The sequence below is a fragment of the Crocodylus porosus genome, unplaced genomic scaffold (genome assembly GCF_001723895.1).
Source record: "Crocodylus porosus isolate Cpor-Errol unplaced genomic scaffold, CroPor_comp1, whole genome shotgun sequence".
Lineage (NCBI taxonomy): Eukaryota > Metazoa > Chordata > Crocodylia > Crocodylidae > Crocodylus > Crocodylus porosus.
In genome coordinates, this window is record NW_017728914.1 from 11,138,590 (window position 1) to 11,163,500 (window position 24,911).

The 24,911-nt window shown below is 38.6% G+C and overlaps 1 protein-coding gene across 3 annotated transcripts in view; it reads right to left on the reverse strand.

Annotated features, from left to right (window-relative positions):
* TENM2 (teneurin transmembrane protein 2) overlaps window positions 1–24,911 on the reverse strand; it is a 1,069,972-nt gene that overhangs the window by 88,376 nt on the left and 956,685 nt on the right. For 2 of the 3 annotated variants that reach the window (XM_019534873.1, XM_019534872.1), the window contains 2 exons: window positions 1,818–1,883; window positions 1–147 (listed from right to left, as the gene is read on the reverse strand). In XM_019534873.1, coding sequence (XP_019390418.1) covers window positions 1–147; window positions 1,818–1,883 — 213 coding nt within the window. The remainder of the gene's footprint in view (window positions 148–1,817; window positions 1,884–24,911) is intronic. The other variant, XM_019534874.1, reaches the window with a different exon arrangement.

Sequence of the window (24,911 nt, forward strand, 5' to 3'; positions counted from 1 at the left end):
CTCCCTCATTATCCTTGTTATCAGCACAGGAGGTTTCCATGGCAACATTGCATCCAGGCCCTCTCCAGCCGGTCTGGCAGACACACTGCCAGCTGTTCTGACCGAGTGTGCATCTCCCATTGCCATTGCACAAATCAGGGCAGCCATCTGGTTGAAGAAACAAAGAAGATAAGTACAAGAAACACTGATTCACACTAAGAGTCTACACTCGAGGAAGGTGAAATAGTACCACTGTGCACACAAAAAGCTTAACTCTGGCTGGTGGGACAAATGCCCGCCCGGATGCAGGAAGCGTCTGGTGGTAGGAAAGGTGGGAAATGATACTTAAATTCACATTTCTCTCCCTCTTGTTAAAAAAAGATGAATCCTAGTGTCAGTTTCCTCCTAAATTCAAGGATCTTGCCTTAATTGTTATGCAAAGAACTGGCAGTTTGCTGACACTGGATTAAATCCTATTTCTTGCCCTTGACATTAACGGCTTTTCAAACAAGGGTTACAACATGCCCTGTGTCTTTTTCTTAGTACTATATCGAATTCTCCAGAACTTCTCTTTACACAAAGTGGGAATAGAAACAATGTGCAGTAACACTGTTTTGAAAGTCTTCCTCCTTAGCAGTCACTTTGAAATGGAACCTTTTAAGGACCCAGCTACTTCCGACTAAGGCTACTTAGGATTCAGCATGTAACATGTTCTGAAAGGTATGTCCGCACGCTTACCTCACAAATGATGGATATTTTTGACTGACTATAGTCAGAATCATATTACTTGGAGTACAGCTGAATTGGGACAGAAATATTTTTACTGCTAGGCTGCCTATCTGTCCTGAAAAAGAAAGCCTGAATAATGGGCCAACTTGTCCTGCCACTCAACTTCCTGTAGGTCTCAGTAGGAGGAATTGGATCTGTCTGAATAATCATCTAGATCAGAGGGACAGAAACAAATTCCCTTCCCTGAGCAGAATGAAAGAATAGGAATGGATAGCTAGCAATAAAGGGGGAAGCCTAGGTGACCCTACACACGCAGACACGTCACATCTGATCCACATTAATCCACCTCATTTGAGCGTGTAGGTGAGAAGTCTGGAGATTCAATTGAACAAATTTTTCTAGGATATTACATATAGGTTGATGGGAGAGAACAGAAGAGATATACTGAGGCTCCACACTGGAAATATATAAACTGATCTTGATATGGGATGCAAACCGGACCATTGTGTTTCAAACCTTCTCACTAGTGTCTGAAATGAACTTTTGCTATCTATATAACTGCCACAGACCACTGAGTACTCACTTCTGGTATTCAATCTTATTGCTGTAGGAACTGGGCAGGAAGTTTTACCCCCCACAAAGTTTTGCAGGGTAAATGGGGGTTCCCTCACCTTCCTCTGGGACATCATTTACTGACCGTTGTTAGAGGTGAGACCTGAAGGGATCAATGTTTGGTCTGGTAGGGCAAATCACATTTCTTGTATATATTACTTCTAATTACAGTAAAACAATCCTGGTAGACAATGTGATTAAGGGATACCTTTCTGAAGTGCTCCTCACAGTAAGTTTGGAAAGTCTTGATGGGAGTGGACTAGGCGGCTACTATCACATCGTCTTCTTTGGCAAACTATACTCTCAGCCTGAAGGTAGCCTTGCCCTTTGCTTTACAGTAGCACTCCCTGTGCTATTTGGGAGGCTGTGTGTGGAGCAGCATGTATTAGACCTCTTTGTATGTCCCACACTGACCCTAAGCTGTGGCTGTTAATAAACCAATTATTCCAATTTCATATCCCCAATATCACAAGGACACAGTGAAATTAGCTAATTACCCAAGCACAGTGTTGTAGGCTGTTCCTTTATTAGAAAACAGCGAGGGATGCTGTGATGGAAATATCCTGAAAGAAAAAAAGAAAATTACCATTTCTGATTCTGGGCAAAACCTCTCAGAGCAGGGCCATAATGACTGTACATCACCTTTGTGCCTCTTAGACTCTGGAGGTGGCTGGGGATGGGTACAGCCCCTGCTGGAAGCTCTAGTAACTCCAAGAGGAGCTGCAATTCATGCTGCCTACAACAGCTCCTCATGGAGCTGCCCAAAAGAGCTGGAATTCCAAGCCCTTACCTCCCTTGCCCTCCCACCCCCTGCGATACGCCTGGCTTTGACAGTAGGGCTGTGCACTGACGTTTATGACATGGGTACTGCCCTGGTGATGTGACGTGCCGGCTTCGTGGCTCTTGTATACTCAGAAAGCTGACATACACCAGAAAACCTAGAATCTCTACAGAAAATCACGGGCGATGCTCTGCACGATTCAGGGTACCCATGCTCCTGTTGGTTTCAGTGGAAGGGGACAGTCTCATTTCTTTTTAGCTGTGTTTATTTTTGCATCTTTTTTTTATTATATATATTTTCCCAAATGAACAGAGAACTTGTAAAAGACCATGGATTGTGAGCCCTGGAGGATGAAGTCCCTTGCCTACTGACCGAAAAGATACATTTCAGGCAATACCATAAAAGGTTCTTCACATTGTTTGAACCCATGTCTCTTCTAGTAGTGAACAGGGCACTTCTGTACACATTGTCAATTAACTGAAGTGTGATTAGCAATGTGATCGTGCATTCTCTATGAATAGACCAAGGCCATCCAACTCATTCTGCACAGCCAAACTATCAACAGATAGCTGTAAACAAGCCCTACAAGTTTCCTGCCAGTGCTGGAGTTATACATTTAAAGTACGCAATTCCCCTTTTGCTTGAAAGAAAGGTTATTTTTGCATTATAGTTCTTAGCTATAAAATGTTGCCAGCACTCTGCACCTGGTGAAACATATTTTGAAAGCATTTTATTTTATCTTTGTGGCTTGTCATGTTGTTTGAATGACCAAAATGATAATGCATCAAGGGAAGCATCATGCTGTAGGACAAATGATTTGTTTTAAATGTAAAATGAACATTAATTGTGAATATACACTCAGGGTTTGCTTTATATGGGGAAACTGAAGAGAGATAAACAGATCACAGTAGCAGGTTTGCTCCACAACATATGAGTAAGATGAAAACATGAACAGTAGGGAGCCAGCAAAATCTCTGAAAAGTTTTAGGTGCAGCTGGGAATTAATGGACATGACTTTGCTTTTAGCTTGAAGAGTGAAGGAAGCAACACTAGTGCGGGCATGATGTTGCTAGGAAACACTATGCCACCACAGATGAGTTCATTCAATTTGTGCCCTTCCAAGGAGAGACTTTGTGTTCCAGTAACATAAAAATCAGATTTCATTTAAAAAAAGAAAAAAGCAGAAGAAAGAAAAAGAAAAGGAAAAGGAGGGTGGAGGGTGGAAAGAAGCGTTAAAAGCTTGCACTTGATTAGGCCACAAAATGACATAATTATTTCTGGCATTTTTCTTTTAAAAAGCTGTTAAAATGATGTATATATTTAGTTTTTGAAAAATAGTTTTAAGAGCATAGACAAGTAATGGATACTTCAGATTTTTACTAAAATGTACAAAAAGACATTTAAAAGAAATCTTCAAATAATGTTTGCATGATGCTGAATCATTATAGTCTGTTAGGCAAAAAAGGTACTAAGAGCCCCTTTACACAATAGACTAAAATATCTTCATTGTGATCTGTGAAATAATAAGCTTTCTGAAAAGATTTTCTACACAATGTTTGTAGAAAATCCTTTTACCCAGAACCCAAAATACCTGTTTTTAAAAATCTGAAATTCTGAACAGGGATTTGTGTAATGACTGAAACACAGAAGCTGTCACTCAGTGTTTGTACCTGGCTAGCAGGTATTGACACATTTTGGTAAGCTGGTTTAAGAATAGAAATCAGCCCTTGCACAATTAAATAATATTAAGATTCTAACACATAGCAAGGTCCCAATATTGGCAAATGCTCACTACAGGACATGGTACTTTCTTCAATAAGAGCACTCCTGACTGATAGTAAGTGCTTTCTAGATGGTATCACAAGTAATGCTTACCCAGCTTTAGATACATTGAGTTGTATATTATCCCTGAGTACTGAAATCAGTGAGGCTACTCAAGGCGCAGGGCACTCAGTGAGAGTAAGGTTTTCAGAATCTAGCCCTCAAACCTAATTCATCAGCATGAAGATCTCACAGTACAGAAATGTGCTCTTCACATTGAAAAGACAGGTAGATATTCCTAGTGTGTAAAATTGTTTTACTCATATTTTCTCTTATGCTTAATAGAAAATCTTTAAAAAGTGAGATTAAAAGGATAAAGTACTTGTTTAAAGTGCCAGATTGACAGCTCTGGAATCTGACAGCTTATTTATCCACAGAATAGACACAGCATGGGCATCAGCAATGCAAACTTCTCACATTTCTCCAACAGTGCATCTCAATGTGACCCGCAGAGGCTGCTGCTAGGGGTGAGATGTTAGCTCAGCCTCCGTTTTTTTTTTTTTTAGTCCTGGACTTGCTTACAAGAATATTAAAAGTGGATGTGTGCGTATGTGTCTGCGGGTAGATGGGCCGGGGGAATGAGACATTATTTAATAGCCCTGTATTAGGGAAAAAGTTTCCTTTCTTACAGTTAAGAATATGAAGAAATGCTCCACCATTTTGACTATGTAGTAGTTGGCTATGGTTGTAATAAGAATGGTATAAAAATAAGAGAAGATTGAAAAATCCAAACCAAGTGCATCCTAGAAAATATTCAAGCACCCCCCATTATAGGCAGGCAGACACACACTACAGACAGAGTGCATCTATACATTAAATTAATGTGCCTGAAATATCTCTGGCACAGTTTGCTCCAGAGTTTATTGCTCCTAGGTGCCGTGTTTACATGTGAGCCCAGGACCATAGCATGCTGAGCTGTGGCTGGCAGTGGGCCCAGGGGATCAGCTTGGCCTGCTCTGACCCAGCTCACTGTGCTGCGGAGGGGCTGGCTGGGGCACAAGAGTGCTTCAGTGCAGGTCTAGCTTGCAGGCATCCTGTGTAATGTAGCACCCATGTACCCTAGCCAGCCCCATCAGTGTCTACATGTGCACTGTGGTGCACTAAATAACACTACTGCAGGACAGAACTTGTATTTACACGTACTATCCTATGGCAGCATTTATTAGTTTACTGCAGCTTAATAGGGCTGCATATATAGAAGTCGAGGCTTTACTGTGGAGCTAATTAGTCAGCTCCACAGCAAATGTCTCATGTATACATGCCCCTACACACATATCAGTGGAAAGGGAACACTGAGAAATGCTGGTAAAGAAAAAGAGAAAGCAAGAACAGGACATCTCTGATGGATATTAGGGATAGATGCAAACTATTCTATTTTTCAAGGGTGGGATTCTCAAGGATGACACATCATAAATTGCTCAGGGAAAAATAAAATCTTAGTATTCTTCTAATTCTGACATAAGAATTTGGGGGTCAGTATTTCTTAGCGTCTGATTTTACTTTCTTTCTAGCTGTGTAAGGGTTTACCATAGGACCTATCACAAAAGTATTCAGGTGCATTTCAGTGTGTTGGCACAGCAAGTACCTTACAGAACTTCATGGAGTCTTCTGCTTTCCTCTGAATAGCAGGGGCTCTGAAATATTAAACTGCCTCATACTCAAAAAGGCCATGGTATATGTACCATGTGCACAGTGGCAAGTTGTAGCATAATGCTGAATTCTGTGGGCATTATTAAATACTCAAGGACAGCTTTGGACTCTTTGAATTCTTCTGATAAGTAATTCAATGAATATATATCACTGGCCAGGCATATTTTTTTTTCCTTGGATGTTCATATTGTTTGTTAGTGAATTTGAGTTTTTCAGGTATGTCTTCCAGGTTAGTTGGAATATACATGTGACAATACCACATGAGAAACTAGTTGTATTCACTATACATGGAATGATGGCCAAAAAAAAAGCAGTTCAATGCTTAATAACCTAAATAATACGCTAACTGTGCTATAAATAGGGTGATAATACAATTTTTCCATGGACAGTCCTATTTTAAACTCCTGTCCTGTATGTCCCACTGATTTCATCAAATGAATGCTTTTGTCTTGTTCTTAGAAACCTCAGAAAACAAATGAGCAAGGCAAGCCGCTCAATTAGAAAGGTTCTTTTGCTCCAGTTTGACTCTTCTGCTGAAGCTTTGGAATCAGTTACTCCTATTTCCTATATGTTGTTGTTATGATCAAACATGTATATTGCCACCATGCTTGGATGCATATCAGCTGAAAACACCATTTTTTAAGCAGAATAGAAAATAAATTTCCTGTCCCCAAAAGATTACAATCCAAGAGACAAAATATGCTTCTAGGGTTTTTTTGCTTTGTACAGCCCACAGTACATTGGGGCCACAGTCCACTGGGGGATTATGAGCTACTTCAGCAATATGAGTAATATACAAAATAATTATTTACAATAATAATTGATGGATAAGGAAAACTAGCAGTGGGGATACTCTGTCCCTATGCCAAAGGTCTGTATAAGTTCAATGCTCCATTTAAATCTCATGCAAGGCCATTTTGAAGACTGATATAGTAAATAATAGCCTGTAGACATGGGTGAAATTAGAGATCATTTTGATCTCTGTGATGATAATTCTCCAGTGCAGTCTGGACTATTATTTTATATGCTTATTTTCAAGAAAAGGTTATCCTTGGTTCTGTTTAAGTGTCAGTGTCCACTTATACGTTATATTTACAGTGAAAATATGTTGGAGATAATAAATTATGAGGTTCATGCCACCTTTAAACTAAGTAGTAACAGTGGCTCAGTAAATTAATTTGATACATCTTACTACACCTTGGCACTCTAGGAAATATCTGGACCCAATTTTTGATGAATAATAAAACAGTTTTTTCAGCTTATCACCCACATACAAAATATGTAAGAGTATTCTTTGGCATTAGCTACTTTTAAACTTACTTTTAAACTACTGAAACTGACAACCATATATCGTTTTGTTGTGAAGAAGTCAAAGTCCAAATTCATGCTGTCTGCCTCATTTGGTTTTTTGATCTGAACCTTGATTCTATCTATAATCAGCAGCACTCACTGCTATGATGGGGCCAGCCACCTTGGAAAGAAAGGAAGCATCCCAGGAATGTCAAAGTCCGAAAAATCCTCCCCAAGTAGGCAGTGTTTGCTCATTTGTTTGCTCTTTTCCAAATTTTCTAAGTTTAAAATAAAAAAAAATAAGGCTTGCTTATTAAAGAGGAATAAAGGGAATGGAAGATATGGAGGGGGGAAAAGGGATGATGGATGGAGTTATGAGCAGGAAAATCTGCCATCTAGTTCCCTCATTACTATAATACTGGGAAAACTCAAAATTATCAGTAAATTTATCCTCCCAGCACCCCTCCCATTTTATAAGTGGAAAACTGAGGAAGAGAACTTAGACCTCCAACCCCTAGTTCAGCAGCAAATTATGGTTGCCTTTTCTGAGGAACCTGGGATTCCTAGAGGATAGAAGGGATTTCCTGTGCTTCTTCATGGTCTATCCATAACTTGGAACAAAACTCCTTTAGTCATTGCAGTCCAATATAAATTATCTAGGCCTTCATCCAGAGCCCACTTACAGTCAGTGGGAGCCTTTCCATTGGGTTTTATTAGCATTAGATTAAGCCTTCAATCTTTACTCCTTGCCAAGACAGTACTATCTACTATAATACATTGGATTATATGCAAGTCTAGTTTCAGATCACTCACATGATGGGCTTTATACCACTCCCAATATAACAAAAACTCTGTTTTCAAATTTGCAATCTGACCTAACAAACCTATAATGCTGACTGCAAACTTCTGAGTTTAAGCACAGCAACAATGTGTGTAAAATCAGGTATCTCCATAGTCCAACTTCCCTCTAAAAATTACATAAAATATCAAACCCATTACAACTGGTACATATGTAACTAATAATATGGAAAAATGGTTGTTTCTAAAGAATATATAGCAAGCAAAGCAGTAAAAGTAATTCCCTATTTAATTTGTCTTATGGAGGACAATAATATTGTTTCTATACTTTGTGATGATTTCTTCTGTGAGCTACTGATATTCCTCGGGCTGTCTAGAAAATTATGAATGAGGTACCTTGGAGAACGGAAATCAGAGGAGTTTGATTTATCATTTGTTTTTGACTATCTAATTCCTGTGCCTACCAGGTCTAGTTAAAGCCACAGGAGCGGCATAAAAATACAAATGACATAAAGCAGGGATATAGGGAGAGACTCCTTACTTACTGCACAGATAGTGTTTATCTGTTAAACTGAAATCAGGACCACAATTAGTACCAAAATTTGCTTTTTACGCTACAGATTCTGAAAAGCTATTGACTGCACTAAACATTTCTCTCACACAGAAGTCAACTAAAGAGACAAAAATAAACAAACACTGTGCTAGTACATAAGGATGTAAAAGTAAAACAGGTTTGAAAATCATACTGGCTAGTCAATTTTTATTGCTCCAACTAACAGAAAAGGAAAGGGCAAGAAAGAACTATCAATAATCCTGAATACTGATTTCCCTCTGCCCCATTACTCATAGTACAAGCAATTATGATGTTACGCAAATTTTCCTAAATTGCCCGGGGGAAGCATAGGAATAATAGAGTTTTCTTCCAATCTTTTTCTATCTATTTCTATAGACAATATAACTGTCTAATCTCTCATTCTATGATGGTGATAATACAATACTTGCCACAGAACTGAGAGTTCAGAGTTGTGATTGTGTTTAATAGAGGTATATTAAAACCTCAGCAGAGGGTCAATTGTTGACACAAAAAACTGCCAGAGTCTTAAATGCAGGTTTTTATTGGAATACATGGAAGTAGCCCTTACCATACCTTTCTGGAATGGAGGAATACATGAAAGAAACAGGAAAAAAAGAAAAAGAAGAAAGTTTACATAACAGCATAAACTATATAAATCTGAGGTGGAAGAAAAACCCTCCTAGGTCCAGAGCACACCTTCCTGTTAATGTGAGATTGTTTCTGTGAGTTCAATCTTCAGTTATTTGTTGCATTTCATTTTAAATGACTAAAGCTGTAGAGCGCCTTTGCTAGGTTATTCCAATCATAGCGCCTACCTATCACAACTAGAGCACTATTCCACACTGGCACTTAGTGGCTATTGGAATGACTCCTTGGGGCTGCTGGCACCTGGGCATGAATTATAGTGGCTCTAAATTGTCCTGAGACAGATCTGGTTTCAGGGTCAAGGATAGCAATAACTGTCTTTATTCCAGGGTCAGGTCTTGCCCTGAGTACAGTGTGAATTTGAGCCTTATAAAAAAAAGAGTAGACAGTATTATTCTTTGGTACATATTCTTCTCAAAACCACTATTTCTATCTTTTAGCAGTGTTCAGAGGTGTCGCTTGTAGAGGGAGAACTAGGTGACATGAGACAAGTAAGAAGAGCTAAGGATGAGGAGGGAAAGAAGATGGATGTAAGATGCAATGAACAGAGTTTATATTTTTCAGCCACTGCCAGGACAGAAATGGTGCTGGAGTTGCCAAGCATTAGGGTGGTCAACCTCAGGTCAAGAAGGAGACACAGGGCCCAATTGCAGTCCTGTTTACAACACAGCATCCACTGAGATTTTTTTCATACTAAGGCTGGATTCCAAGACTTGGTCTGGACCAAATCTCTACAGCACCTGGGTTTTGTGAGGTTCCTAGAACAAGAGGATGACACGAATACATAACTGGTGGACTGCTTGCATTTCTACTCTTACCAAAATCTTAGGTTTCCCCCTCCTCCGCTACATTAGTGGAGATTTTGTGAAGATGCTTGTTTTTGTATGGATTGAATAAGTTATGATGTACTATTTTATGCATGTTGGTATGAATAATACTGTAGGGATAAATATTGGGCATACTCGCTCCTCTCTTGCACATACTAAAAATCAGCCTGGAGCTGAAAAACAAGAGATGTAGTTCAACCCAAGAAGAATGTGTTCAGTGGATGCTCTGCTGATGGAATTGTACAGCTAAATATGTGACTGTATTACAGAAATATTTTAAACCACTCATATTCATCATAGAAAACCACTGCACTTGGTGGGCAACTACTGCTATTCTAAGGATAATAGTAACTCTAGAACAGCTGTGTTGGTTGTAGCCATGTTGGTTTAAGAACATGAGCAGACAAGATTCTTTGGGTAAATGTGATATCTCTTATTAGACGAACTCAATAGTTGTAAAACTTGTTCTTTGCAAGCTTTTGGGCACAAAAATCCTTCTTCAGGCACAGGGAGAGTCTGCTGGTGTTTCTTGTGCTCTCCTGGGTGGAATACAAGCCAATATGCAAAATACAGGTCTGTGAATATGCAAAGGTATGGCAGCGAGGATCAGAGGCCATGGAAGACAATAGGTGTGTTAAGGGTGGTTGTTAGTTCTCTGTAGATATGTATATTGGTCCCTGGGTTTCTTGTATTGTATTTTATCATTTTGGATATTGCTCATAATGTTTAAAAAGGAAATGTTAGTGCTCGAGTGTTCAAGAGAGAGTCTGATGAAGGAATGATGATTATTGAATTAGTAATGGAAACTACATGAAGAATTGCTGCAATATAAAAAGAAAATCCTCATGAATCACACACCATTAGTTATGACACCATCCTTCCCTAGAACCTATACAGGAAATCCTCAAACAATTGCAACCCATACTAGAAGAAGACCCAGTTCTTAAAGAGATCTTTCCAGAACCATCCATCCTAGCCGAGCACCAAACCTTGCCAACCTCATCACCTGAAGCAAACTTCCTATGGCCTATAGCGCACCAAATGGATCCAGACCATGTCAGGACAAGAAATGTAAAACCTGCTAACACATCTCCAGCACTCCTATAGTAATGACACCCCACAACAGAACCATCACATTTACTAGATCTCATACCTGCACCTCCAGAACTGTAATTTATCTCATCCAGTGCACTAAATGCCCTGATGGAAAATATGTAGGAGAAACCAAACAACAACTGCGTACTAGGGGTGTGCAAAGTGGGCCATATTCAGTTTGGATTCAATGATTTGATTAGTTGATTCAATCCCGATTCAATTCGGCTGAATCCAAATATGAAAATTCAATGCTGCAGCCACAGACACAGCTTCAAATGTTTTTTTCTGCATTCTTCAAGGTACCAGGTGTGGCTTGTGAATGCTGAGATGGTGGGACAGATGGAAAGTCCCACAGGAGTGTGGCAGGGAGGGGTGGGGTGTACTCAGTGGCGGACCTGGAAGTACTTCCAATCCACTTCCGGGTCCACTGCTGAGTGTGTGGGGGATCCCCCCCACACACCCCGTGTCTTGGTGATTGGCCACAGGGGGTCCCTAGGTGTCCCCCCCCAGATGCAGGAGGCACCAGTTGCTAAGCCAAGAAGGTGGGGTGGAAGGGGGGGGGGGTCCCCAGCGTATTCTACAGCAGATCCAGAAGTGGACTGGAAGTGCTTCTGATCCACTTCTGGGTCTGCTGCTGAGCATGCTGGGGACCCCCCTGCACTCCCATGGTATGCTTCATCCACCCCACCATCTCAGCGTTCATGAGCCACCTGGTACCTTGACCTATGTAGAAAAAACACGTAAACTGTGTTTATGTCTGAATCATTGAATCTCTCTGAATTTCTCAGAATTAATTCAGCGAGATTAAAGAGTCTCCTAATTTGATTTGGATTCAGAGATTTGGGCACCAAATAGGCTGAATCTCCACCAAATCGAATCAGTGACAAAAGCTTTGCACAGGCCTACTGTGTACCAGAATGAATGCACAGTGAAAATCTATACAAGACAAGAATACCCAATTACTTGTGGGGTCACACTCCTTAGAAGAAAACCAGTCTCTTTCAGATCTCTCAGTTGTAATCCTCAAAGGGAATTTACAAAACACCTTTTGTAGACGAGCCTATGAACTTCACTTCATAAATCTACTGGATACAAAAAATTATGGATAAAATATCTGCCTGACATCTGATAACCCCATGTAACCTCTCTACATTTTACCAGCTACATTCTATCACCAGGTCAACGTACCCCTTCCCCCCCACCACACACACCTACCTGTCTCACACCCATTGTCTCCCATAGACTCTGATCCTCACTGCCATACATTTGCATTTTCATAGATCTGCATATTGCATACTGCAGGAGAGCACATAAAACACCAGCAGACTTTCCCTATGCCTGAAGAAGGGTGGCTGTGCCCGAACAGGAAAGAACAATCACAAATAATTTTTTTCTAACTATTTAGTTGATCTAATTAAAGATATCACATCTACCAAAAGAACCTTGTCTATCTAGAACAGTTGTACAGTTTCTAAAGTTTGGGATTATGATCATGCAGGCTACAAGTAGGATATAAAATAGTGGCCTTTACAAAATATTAAAATTATACACTGTGCACTTTATAGTAAAATTCATATTTAACTTCCGATAAAATACACATGAAAGGCCTAGTAAAATTCTTAAATAAGGTATGTCTTTCACATTAATTTTATTGTATCAAAATTCATTTTAAAGATATTCTAGATTGAAATTATGCATATAAAACCAATACCATAGTCATACTTATACACTCATATATTCTAATAAGCTCTCTCATATCTGGATAAAGGACTGATAAAGTCTTTCTATGTAGAGTGCACCATTTTTTACAGTGGGAGAAGATATCTCAAGCTGTATTTCATTGATGTCCTCTGTGAAAATAACATTTATTTTAAATATTTAGCAACAGTGCAACAATAAGTTGGCCCATTACTTAGGCAGAGAGTGCAGGTTTAGCAAACGAAAGTGTGATAGGCAAGACTTAAGCATGAGATCAAAATAGAGAATATATAATTCAAGGTTCAAATCTAATTAAAATGCAGCAACAAAAATCTATGTTAATTGCAATGTTATGGTTAAGCATTTAAAAAATTAAGAATTCATGAAAGTTAAGGAATTCAAAGTTATTGAATTCCCCAGCAACTGTAATTGAGGTTCCTTGCATATGTGCAGTTTTTTTTTTAATTACGGTTATATTATGATAATTATATGTCTAAATATATGTGGCAGGGTTATGGTTGTTGTGAGAACTGTAATTGAACTGTTTTGAATAATTATTTTATTGAACATGTGATGGTGAAAAGACTACATAAATAGGGGTGAACAAACCAAGATTTCAAACGTGTATTATTAACCAGGAACCTTCAAGAACTTGATACAAGTCAATTTCTAGCACCAGGTTTATCCAGGGTTATGTAACGCTGTGTCCTGTACAATCCTATGTGACCATTATAGAGAGGGAATGATGCGAGTAGAAACAAGGATCAGAGAGCACATAGCACTTCACATTTAATGTCATCACTGTGCCAGAGACAATGAAGTTTACTATCTTGTATTCAGAATCTTTGAATTTAGAAATCAGATTCAGTTCCCTACAACTCACCGGAAATTAGTGAAACTCAGACCTGGTTTTACCTAGTTTTGACAAGGGAAACTATGAAAAAGGATTGAGTTTTCCATGGTTTCCAGCTAAGGGCATGTGGGGCTCAACAGATGGGCCAGGCCCAGTGAAATGTCTGCAGTATCTTTATTGCATTGTTTCAATAAAGCATGAAACCAGATGAATTCCAGGATTTACCTAGTTTGACATATCATTATGCAGGGTTCACATACACTCTACTTAGAAATGATTATTGCATTGCGTGCTCTTCAGATGGAGCACTCTAAGACAGGATGGTGTAGCATATACTAAAATCTGTACCTACTATCACAGCTCTTCTGTGACAGCAGCTGGTTCTTGTTCCAAACATTGGAAAGAGTAACAGAAAGTTGAATATAACAGAAAGCTGGTCATCGGCCTCATCATATGCCCAGTGAAGTAGAAGGCAGGATTATTATCCTACTGGGGACGCACCTAAGGACCCCTGCTCTACAGGCTCTTCAAACACAGACTCTGCCTCTAAGATCCCATTGTTGTGAAAAATGTAGGTTTAGGCCTCATGAGAGCAGCTATGCTGTTGCTATCAAGCCAGCCCTCTGCACTCTCAGACCTCTCCACTCAATTGAAAACCCTCAGAGAGATGGAAGGCACACCCCACTCTCTCCTAACAACCTGGGTTGTCAGAGGAGTCTGCCTTCTTACAAATTATTTTTTCCCATGATGGGAGACACCATCCAATAGCAACTGTGCATTAATGTTTTAAGAAAACTCATTTTACAGGCCTTCAATTATTAGTTTTACTGCTCAGAAAATATTTTAATCTGCATTGTTACTGCATTGTTGGAACTCTCACTGAAGAGACAGAGAATGTAGCTGTCAAACTATGTTAGATTAGACATACTCAGAGAAGTTAAATGCATAGATACGTTAAATGCAATCACATTAAAGTAACAAGGCATTGGCCTAAACCCACAAACCACAGGATATTCATAATTAAGCATGAAACACTATCTGTAATGTATCCTGTAGTGCCCAGACATTAAATCTGAATCTCTTGTTTTCTTAATCAGTTTCTCTGGCACTGACCCTATTTCCAATAATCTGTAACAATAATGCCATGACAGGAGGTGATAGTTTGGTTGACAATAATGTAATTTTTCAATCCTCCACCTTTTCAGTATTTTCAAAAAATGCTTAGAGAGAACCAATCAGGAAAAAAATGAGATAAAAGGAAAATAATTTTTTATTGATGGTGCAAAGCATGCGAGCTGACACTATGGATAATGTCTACAATGCAAGCATCATCCTGGCCACAGCATGGTTCTGACAGTTAGGTAGTGTGAGAAGCTTATGTTAGCTTCAGAGAGGCTCTAATTAAAAACCTGGTTTTGTTGTAAAATCTTTGCTAATCACTTAGTTCTGTCTGAAGGCTAACCATATATTTCTGGATGAGTTTCATTCATTTTGTGGAGGGACTACTGCAAAGACCTTCATAGACCTTAAGTCCTGCATTTAAAGAGGCTGCAGTCCTCCCCAACTCAGGGCTACTAGCTATGTACTCTCACTTAACAAGGAAGACATTTTTATTTTGCTATTGAATGACGGAATTGAGGGCAGTGACGGGGTCCCTTGGGTCTGTTTCAGGACTCAGTTTTCATTTCCCCAAACAATCTACACCTCACCCACTGGAGCCCAAATATTTTAGGTACGAGTCAGTTCAATGCCTCTGTACATCACTGACATATCCACAAAAATATGTATATTAAAAGAAAAGGAAAGAAAATTTTGGCTGAGTAACAAGACTGCTTCTGGTGGAGAGATCTGGCAGGCTGTTGTTTTCAGGTAAGTAGTAGGAGTCCCACCACTTGCGACAGCATATGAAAAAGAGCAGTCCTGCATGGCCACTGTTACAAAGCAGGTCACGTAACTGTGTGCCTACCTCAGACTCCCACCGTTCAATACATAGTTCTAAACACAAATGGTCAGCAACTTGTTTACGGGCATGTCAGCTGAGCAGCCTCTGGCAAGCGTCCAACATGACTCAAATTCATGCCTCTGGATCCTTGCAAGATGCCTTCCCCACTGCCATTTTGCCTCTCACTGAGTTTACTGGAATGACTTTGATTTATATCAGATAAAGGTTTCATGGAACTCATTGCAACTGATCATATCAAGGTTAATTACATAAAACTTTAAAAATTTAATATTGCATTTACTCTTCAAAGAAGGGAAAATATTTTACAGTCCCTCCTAGAAGAGCAGGGATTATTAGCTCTGGTTTCTTTGGCCACACTGGATAAAATTTTGTGCTATATGCTGCACGCTGGTTGTCCACCTGGCTACAGTGATGCAATCCACAGGCTGCACATCACTGCACGTCACTAGCAGATAAACTGCTGCTACTGTATGGCCTTTCTGACCTATGACAGAATCATGAATAGCTGGTGGCACGCCTGATTGAGAAAACCAACATACCACTCAGGGAAGGGAGCTTCTCTTCTTCCTTCAAATATACACTAGTCTGACCAACATTGAAGAAAAGCACCTTGACTACTGACTGATTAGTGTCCTGATTGAATCTCAGTCATTATTGCCCACAATCAAGGCTCCTGTGTAAGTTTATAGAGGAGCTATCCAAAAGTTATTTCTGAATACATCTTGCAGAAGCTAAAATTTGAGACCTAGTTCTCTGCCTTCTTTGCAGCCTTTGTCACTGTTGTGCCACCAGAAAGAGATGACAGGATCCGGTATGCTAAAACGACTGCATCTTTCCTGAAGAGGAGCACCTCAAGGGTCTGTATCTCCACCACTAGACCCTTGACTTGTGAAGTTCCACAAGGATCAATTATCTCACAAGCCATGTTAACACATAGATATAGCCACAAGATGGACTGGTCAGATGATATGGGCTTAAATGATAACAGTCTTCAGACAACACTGAGATCTGACTATGGTTTATTATAATTACTGCCAAGATGAGCTGATCTTGCACACAATGGCGGAATACTTTGATGAGATCAGGTCATGGATATAGAATAGCTGGATGAAGCTGAACCTGAGCAAGACAGAGACAGTGCTAGCGAGCATAGCAAAGTATTATGAAGAATCTGCAGCCATGATGTTCTTTCTTTTGGTGAAAGTACGTGCCCATCATTGGTAAATTCAGTTTATGACTTAAGTGTGCTCTTGGATTCCTCATCAAACTAAGCACTCACAGAACAGTATCCTGGAATAAAGCTTTATATCATCTCTGCTTGGCTAGGAGAATCTTTTCTGTCTTGGCAGACAATGATCTAGCCTCAGTTACTCATGCCTTTGTCACCTCTTGGTTGGACCACAGAAATGCAAAATACTTGGGCATGAAGCCATTAGAGCTTTGGAAACTCCAGCCAGTCCCAAAACTGTAACCCATTTCCTCAGCAACACAGGCTACTGCAATCATATCAAGCCTGTTCTCCATTTTCTATTTGTTTTCCACAGAATTTCAAATAAAGTTCTAGGTCTCTGGCCTTATCTTTCAGGATCAGGATAATAAAGACCACCTATAGCTCTGGGATGAAGACTGGTCAAGTCTGCTCTAAGGCACAGGAGAACACTATATAGTAAGGGGAAAGTTTATCTGCACAGGAGACAGGGCTGGCTTTGGAGTCAATCAGAGACTGTGGAATGAACCAAGAAGCATCACAAGCCTCAACACTTTCTGCTCCAAGTACAAGACACATTTCTTGGATCTGCTTGCTCTTACATACACATAGTAATTTGTATATCAGAAGACACACACCTATCAAACAGGGCACTCCATCAATCATGATTCTCACACTGGGGAGAGAACTATAGAAATGATAACATGTAACAGATGTTAGTCATTTTGCTTACTGAATTGCTGGAAGGTGCTTAGATATGGGACTGAGTACTGGATAACAGCCTATTTAGAATAGAATAGAATAGAATAGAATATGCTGCATGGTCTCCCTCCTAAGACAAAGACATACAAGGATATTTTAGGACACAATCTAGGGAGCTTTAGACTGTAAGCCTTCTGGGGCTACAGACTGTCATTTTCTCTGGGAACTATATATTTATTATTAATAACAATCAGGAAATACAGTCTATCTGCAGATACTTACATGCATGCATGCCAAAATGTTCCCTACTCCCTATGTCTTGTTCTGCATGAACATGGACCCCCATCTGTGTGTACCAGATGAATAAAGCATATATAAGGAGCATACTGGCCAGAATACAACTACATTTATGTTTTTCTTACCACCAACAGTCAAACACTTGGGAGTGAAAAATAATGCTGTGGGGAATCTGCCGCATAATTTGTACGGTGTTTTGGCATCCCTTCAGGATAAAAGGCGCTATAGGAATAAGATATCAGTATGAACTTGCTGCTGACCTTTTATGAATTTTAATATGTGGCTGTGCAGTGTGCTTTACAGACTGGTGTATGCAAACTTCTCTACTCCCCTGTAGGAAAATCAAATGAAGGGTCAAGGAAAATGAAAAAAAGAACTATAAGTTTTGCACCATGCTGGTTTAGAACAAAGGAAGCATTACCAACAACAAATGGCTATTTTTCAAATTTCATTTCCTTACAGCATTTTATGAATCCTGGGTTTTCATGAGGACTGAAGCCAGGTTATGAGCAGGCAACAACTCACTGATACTGAAAACAGGCAAACAAATGTGATATGTGTTTTACATTAATTATTTGGTGAAGCAGGAGTTCCTGGAGTGCACAATATTAGTATAACTGTATATTTTACATGTATCAAATTATGCCTGGAGCCTTAGCTCTTCCACATAGGAAGTGTGTGTATAAACTAGATTAAATAAACAAATTAGAAATCCTGAGCTGTCTGAACATTAGCATATGTAGGAAATGTTCAGCTGGATGGGTAACCAAGTATTTTGGAGACTGACCATGTACACAGTATTTTTTCTATATATAGACATTTCATTCTGCAGTGCAACATAAGGTTTCTTTTTACTATAGGTGTTGATCTTGTGAATAATGTTTGATCATTTCATTTAATTTTGCACTGCTTTGTATGTAACAGATGCAAAAGTTACTGATGAAGATCTATGGGAATAAATATTTTGTTGAGCAATACCACAGGTTAATCTCTCAACTGTGATTAATTCTGCACACGTGAGTGAACAAATTCTGCATGTGTGGGTGTAACATGACCTCTCCTATTCATGACCTCTCTGCATGCTTGCATGGAAAGGAAAAAAAGTTGACTTATCTGCTATTTAAATAATGAATAAATCTAAAATATTGATTTTGATCTGCTATGAAGCACCCCCTCCACACACACCTACCTCAAAGGGCTTGTTTAATCAATTTCTTGTACTAAATGGAAAAGGGAAGGGCTTTAAATTCTGTTTGCTTTTAAAATGTGTACGAGTAGAAAATCCATAGCTCCCTGCTCCCCTGGACTCACTCACAGAGGAACATGACCATTAATTCCCCAGATCAAATTCTCAGCTAGTTTTGTGCTTCAAGACAGAATGGTTTTAACTCTCCTGTTTCAAGCATGTGAAATAACCAGGTGTTCACCACTTGGCTTTTAACTTTATAACTCGGCATCTGAACTTAAAGTGTTTTTTGCAGTAAACTGGGATGTATAGTATGTGAGCAAATATAGCAGGAACCATTGCTGGGAACAGTTCCCAGGACCAAAAAACAGTCTGTAAACAAGCCAGAGGAGGGAGTAAAAGAGTAAAGAAACCTAGAAAATATTCCATTTGTGCTGTGATACGTATACAAGATCGATAAATTATACTATTCCACTGCAGTTACTGATTCATCCTGATTTAATTTGAAAAGGTGCAGAGTTATATCTTTCCAAGACATTTACAAGAGGTTTTTAAAATGTCAAGAACTAAAGCAGAATTAACTAGTAAGAAACAGATGGGTGGACAATGAAAGGAATTTCCAATAATAATAAAAAAAGTCTGACCTTTCTCTATGACGCATCTAACTCAAATTTGCCACAATTCTCTACAATCTACCAAGTATTTCCAACCTTGAAAGTGCTCTGTTTCATAACACTTCTTACGAGTAGTTTATGGCATTTTAAGACATATTCCAGATAGACCACAGGGCAAATGTATTTTTATGACTTCCAGCCAGGTAATTAATGATGTTAGGCATGCACAAGAGAAAAGCCACATGAGCTTAGCGTATGAGTTCTTTGAACAGTTGGAATATTTCCCCTCATGCTCAGATCAAGTTACAATATGGCCCACTAATCCTGCCTGCTTTCAGTAGTTTTACTGGCTGCAGTCCTTTCCTTTACTTCTTGGGTACCGTTTAGCAGTTGTCACATTCGCAATATTTCAGTGCATGGTAGAAACACTTCTTAATTAATTGAGGCTCACACTCCTTTTGAGATATGGAAAAAGAACAGGAATTATTATGTCAACCTTTGAGAAATGTATGTGCTTTTGAAGTGGAGCTGGCAACTGTTTAACAGCACACCGTAACATTACAGCAGATCTAATTCAACCTGCAGTGGTGTGCGCCACGGTTCTTGCAACTGTAAATGATCAAGTTGCCACCAGCACTACATTCTGCAGCATATAAACGGTACTTGGTTGTCTTTCATCTGACCATGGATTTAATTGGTTTTTATGAATTCTATGACATCTTCACAGGGCCAAACAGGGAGGTCATAAAATGTGGCTGCAACTAGCCAAGCAAAGTGAATGTCTTTGCGGGCAGTTTCAGCATCTGAAGTAAATATATATTTAAGTATGCAGATTACTTATCCAATTGCTTGGAATAGCTTCTGCAAATGGTTATGGTCTGTTTGCAAAAATCCTTCTTAATCTGACTAATAAGACTATCACAGCTGTTTTATGAGCTAGCACGGTCTTTACAGTCAATGTACAAATCCATAAGCTATAGATATTTTAGTAAGAGTTTTGATATGCATAGTTGCTTTTCACTTTGAATTAAACAATTTATTAATTTTAATTATTTCCTCATCCTTGGCAAAATGATCAAGCCTGTATGAGAGACCAATAGAGGAAGAAACTAAAAGAAGTTTCCTTCAACAAACTAACACTCTTGAATTGTGTGAGTACAAAACCCTAGAATTCCTTAAAAAATCCAAACAAATCTTTGGTTGTCTTGTTATGACTTGGTCACACCCAAATGCTTTGCTTCTTATATTTTATAAAATAATTTGTTCCTGAAGGCCTAGAAGGCCAGGTTTTATCTTGGAGCCTTGGTCCATATCACACCACTGATTTTCAAGCAGAATTCTCTACTGATCTCAATAGGGAGCTCTGCTTAAAAATCTATGGTACAATATAGATCCTTGCTTGTATACTTGAGGAAAAAAACAGTTTTATAATGAAAATGCTGATACAGTCCTGAGTACAGCAGGGTGAACAGCATGTCTATAATAAAGACGGAGGCACAAGGCACATTCTGAAATGAAAGGAGAGCTTATGCCCCAACCCCCACTCTTCATATATAAGTATCTCAATTTTAAAAGAGTCAGTGTTTCATATTTTAAAATGTCCAAGCACTAATCCCTTTAAAATTAGAGTATTAGCATCTTAAAGTTTTCATCATAACTAAAAATATAAACCCTGCTGAAAGAAAATGGACTTTAATTAATGAGAGTTATTTAATAGGACATGTTGCTCTGAATATGGGGGATTAAAAGATGAAAAAGAATGTGAAAAAAATCAGAATTTAATGAGCTGCTATCTTCATCTGATTTAAGTAAATCTCATCTGCTGTAGAAAGCATTAACAATTATGAGAGTCATTTAAGTGCATCTACACAGTTTGGTACCTGAGCGCTGTCCTTTATGAAATTAAATTCTGCTGCAAATGGATATAAACTACTGTTTGAAGTTAAGGGCTTTGGCTCACCCATTGATCTTTCTCCTTGAACACATAATCAAGCAAAATTATTATAAAATAAACTGACAAAAGGTTCTGAAGAAAAACCATAAACTGATAACCTTTGCCAGATGCCCTGGTTTGAATTAAGCAAATACTGCTTGCAAATCAGTTTAGATTTTTGATAGGGATTTCTTTTTCCTTTGAGCTTTGCAGCACTACATGCAGTCATAACACAAAAAGATTCGCTGGTCCAGAACCTGTTCTGTAAAAGTGTGAACCACAGAGGGTAAGAGTCTATCTGTTTTCATATGCCTATAGTACTTCAGAAAGCATCATTTGCCTGGAATTTTGCTGCCATAAACATTGCCATTTCAAATTTAAAAAACCTGGATTATAATAACCACATCCCTAAATACATACGTACCAGTATATATTTTTTCCTATTCCTTATGTACTACTCCTATTTGTATTTCTCAGAGTAGTCTCTACCCTGATCAAAGTACAATAAAAATATATATTGATCGGCTTAACAATAAAGAATCAATTAACAATGATCCCAGACAGGCGATAGCAAAATGTATTTTTTTACCTGCTTTTCAGTGAAACCCATGAAGAAATGCATTGAATATAAAACTCTATAGCCCTATGGCTTCCAGGCTGTATCATCAATTAATAATACTGCATGGGGAACAATGTCAACTTGAATTTTCTTTTGGCATTTCTAATAAACTCCTAAAATAAATAGCATGATTCTGACTCTGAAATATATGGCATCTTTTAGAACTCACTGACAAGAAGTTAGAAAAAAGTATGTTATTATTGCTCCCTCTCTCCATACCATTATTAGAGGATTTTGAGGAAAAGTCTATGGGGAGTGCAGTTAATGCATTTGTTAACTTTTTGTTTTGTGTTGTGCTTTATGTTTCCACTAGCAAATAATGATCATGGAATGCACCCTGGCTTACTGCTCTCAATAATATATAATTGTAGAAACTGTAAAAAAAATCCCCAACCAAATCAAACCAAAACCCTTTGGTTTTCTGTTTAATTCTAGACACCCTACATGCTACTGTAAAGCTCTATGCTATGATTTCCCCGGAAACTCCCAAAAGAAATTGGTTTGTAATGTAACAGATACATATTTTGCCTTGCTTCAATAAGTGGAAAGCAAAAGAAGTCAGATCAGTTTATATTCAAAATGTACTGAAAAGTTGATGGCAACATGCTAAAGGAACTGAGTTGTGTTCCCAGTGGTTAAAACAAAAAAACCCAGTTCTCTCATCTGTACCAATGTCTCTTCAGCTTTATAAGACTCACAATCATCTGTGACATTTAGGCTTTTGTGTTTGCGCACAGTGAATTTACAAAAATAACACCACTGCCATCCTTGTGGGACTCACTCCACAAAGGCTCTAGCAATCACTTCTGATTCCTAACAATTGGAGATCACAATGTTTTGATGCAGCACTATTTTTCTGATCAATAAATCACTACCTTTTAAGGAAAAAATTAAGTAAAAATGTTATTACTAAGCTTGTAGGATAGTTATTTCTAAAATTATTTTTAACAGTGTCTCTAGATGAAAAACAAGACAATTTGACAATACTTTTTTTGTAGGAAAATGGTTGTTTTTTTCCTCCACAAAAATAATGCTGCTTGCTATGATTGCACTGTCCCATCTATATCTTCAGAAATAAGACCACTCTGATCAGGGTCTCTCACGTTATTAATTGTTTTCTATTTCTTTGTCTAATCTTTAGTACTGGCACATCAGTATAGGGATATGGTTATGCTCCTGGGGCAAAGTGAAAGCAGTGAATTCTGGTTAGTGCCCCAATCGTAAATGTGAACACTTCCAACTCCACCCCAGGGCGGGTGCCACTATTGACCCTCCGTAGCCATGCCACTGCACTGGCACTGCATTCAAATGCAACTCTAAAGAATGCAGCTAAACCTCAGGGCTTTCAACCATGTACACCTCTGATGATCTGGAGGCAAATTAAAATGTATGTGCTTTATATGTATCATGCTTGTAATATTCACTAGCAGTCTCACTTGTTTAACGTATCTAAACAGATATCTTCTTTATCATAATAACTAGCTAGAATGAATATACCAGAGACAATCCTTTAACTTACCAATATACAATTAAAATATATGGAAGTGATTTGCTAAAACCAAGGATCTACTTTTAATTATATGAAAAATTTGCTAACTATGGCAGTTTCTGTAATTCAGTCCAGTCTAATTGCCCCAAGAATGCTTAGGAAAAAAGACTTAAACTTCTACTTTCAGCTCTTTTGCATGCTATCTTACTTTATGGCATATAAAAAGCATGCCACAGACAGCTGATGCCAAGTTGATTGACCTACTCTGAGTTGCACTGTTAAAGATTGTAAACAGAAACTAAAGATACAATAGGATTAGGAGAAAAGCAATAACCCTTCACACTTATTAGCTGCTTTTCAGAATTATGGTCCCGTGTTTACAGACTACAGTTAACCCAAAGTTCTTTAATACACATTATGCTATGGATACAATACCAGAAGCTTGGGTAGGATTTAGGTGCCATTAGACAAACAATGTTTGAGAAAATGAAGAACCCATCTCTTACTTGAGCATCTGTGACTCACTGCATGGCTCCTGATAACCAATGAGACAACACAATCAGAGGCAATGAATCCCAGATGTTAGACATAGGTCATGCTCCATAGAGCTGGCAGATCACAATGTGGGAGAAATAAAACTAATTTCTAAGTTTACTGGGGTGAGTGGGGGTACAGCTTTGGTTGGATAAGGAGACAGCATATTTCTGGTCTGCCTAAATGTTTGCAAGGGATAATGTGAATGATTCCTCAGGCACTGTGGTCTTTGTGAATGAAAAAGTTACCACTTTCATGTGAAAAACATACAGCATGCTAATGGAGCTGCCAATTGCCTATTTAACAACTCAGAGCTTTGGTATCTAGCACCCAACGGTCATAACTAGCTTTAAGAGCTGAAAGCTTGTAAGGGGGAAGTCCAGCTCCAATCCAGTTGTTGAACAAGGTCAGGATGAGGCCAACTGTGGTGCAGCAATCTCAGCAACTTAGGTCGTGTGTAGATGAAAGAGGCTTCTAGGAATTTGGCTGTGAATTGATGCTATAATGAAGTCCTACATAGACTCTTGCTTTCTCACACTTAAATCTGTTCTGCAAATGCTTGGCTGTCTTTTGGGGGTGAATCTCATATACTTCATTGCCTTCTGTGGGTCAGACATGTATGAATCAATACTATCATGAAAAACTTTATGGTCCATTCATGCATACTGGAAGTTGTTTAAATCAAAACATTTGAGTTTAAATATTTCAGTACTACAATAACTTGAAAAGAAAGAGCAATTAACTCTACATGTCTTCAACAATTAATAAACTCTGTTAGTTGCATTATTAGCTTCTATATTTATCACAGATAGAAATAAAAAAACCTCAAAACCTGTGATCTGAATAACGCTGAATGCTGAGAAGGTTCACAACTGAATGTACACTTGGCACTTGAGACCTATTTCTATTTGTAATATTTATGGTTTGTTCCAATAACTTAATAACTTCATAACCTTTGCAGATTTCTATGTGCGAGTCTATTTTATTTATATTTGCAGAAAATTTTAATTCAACT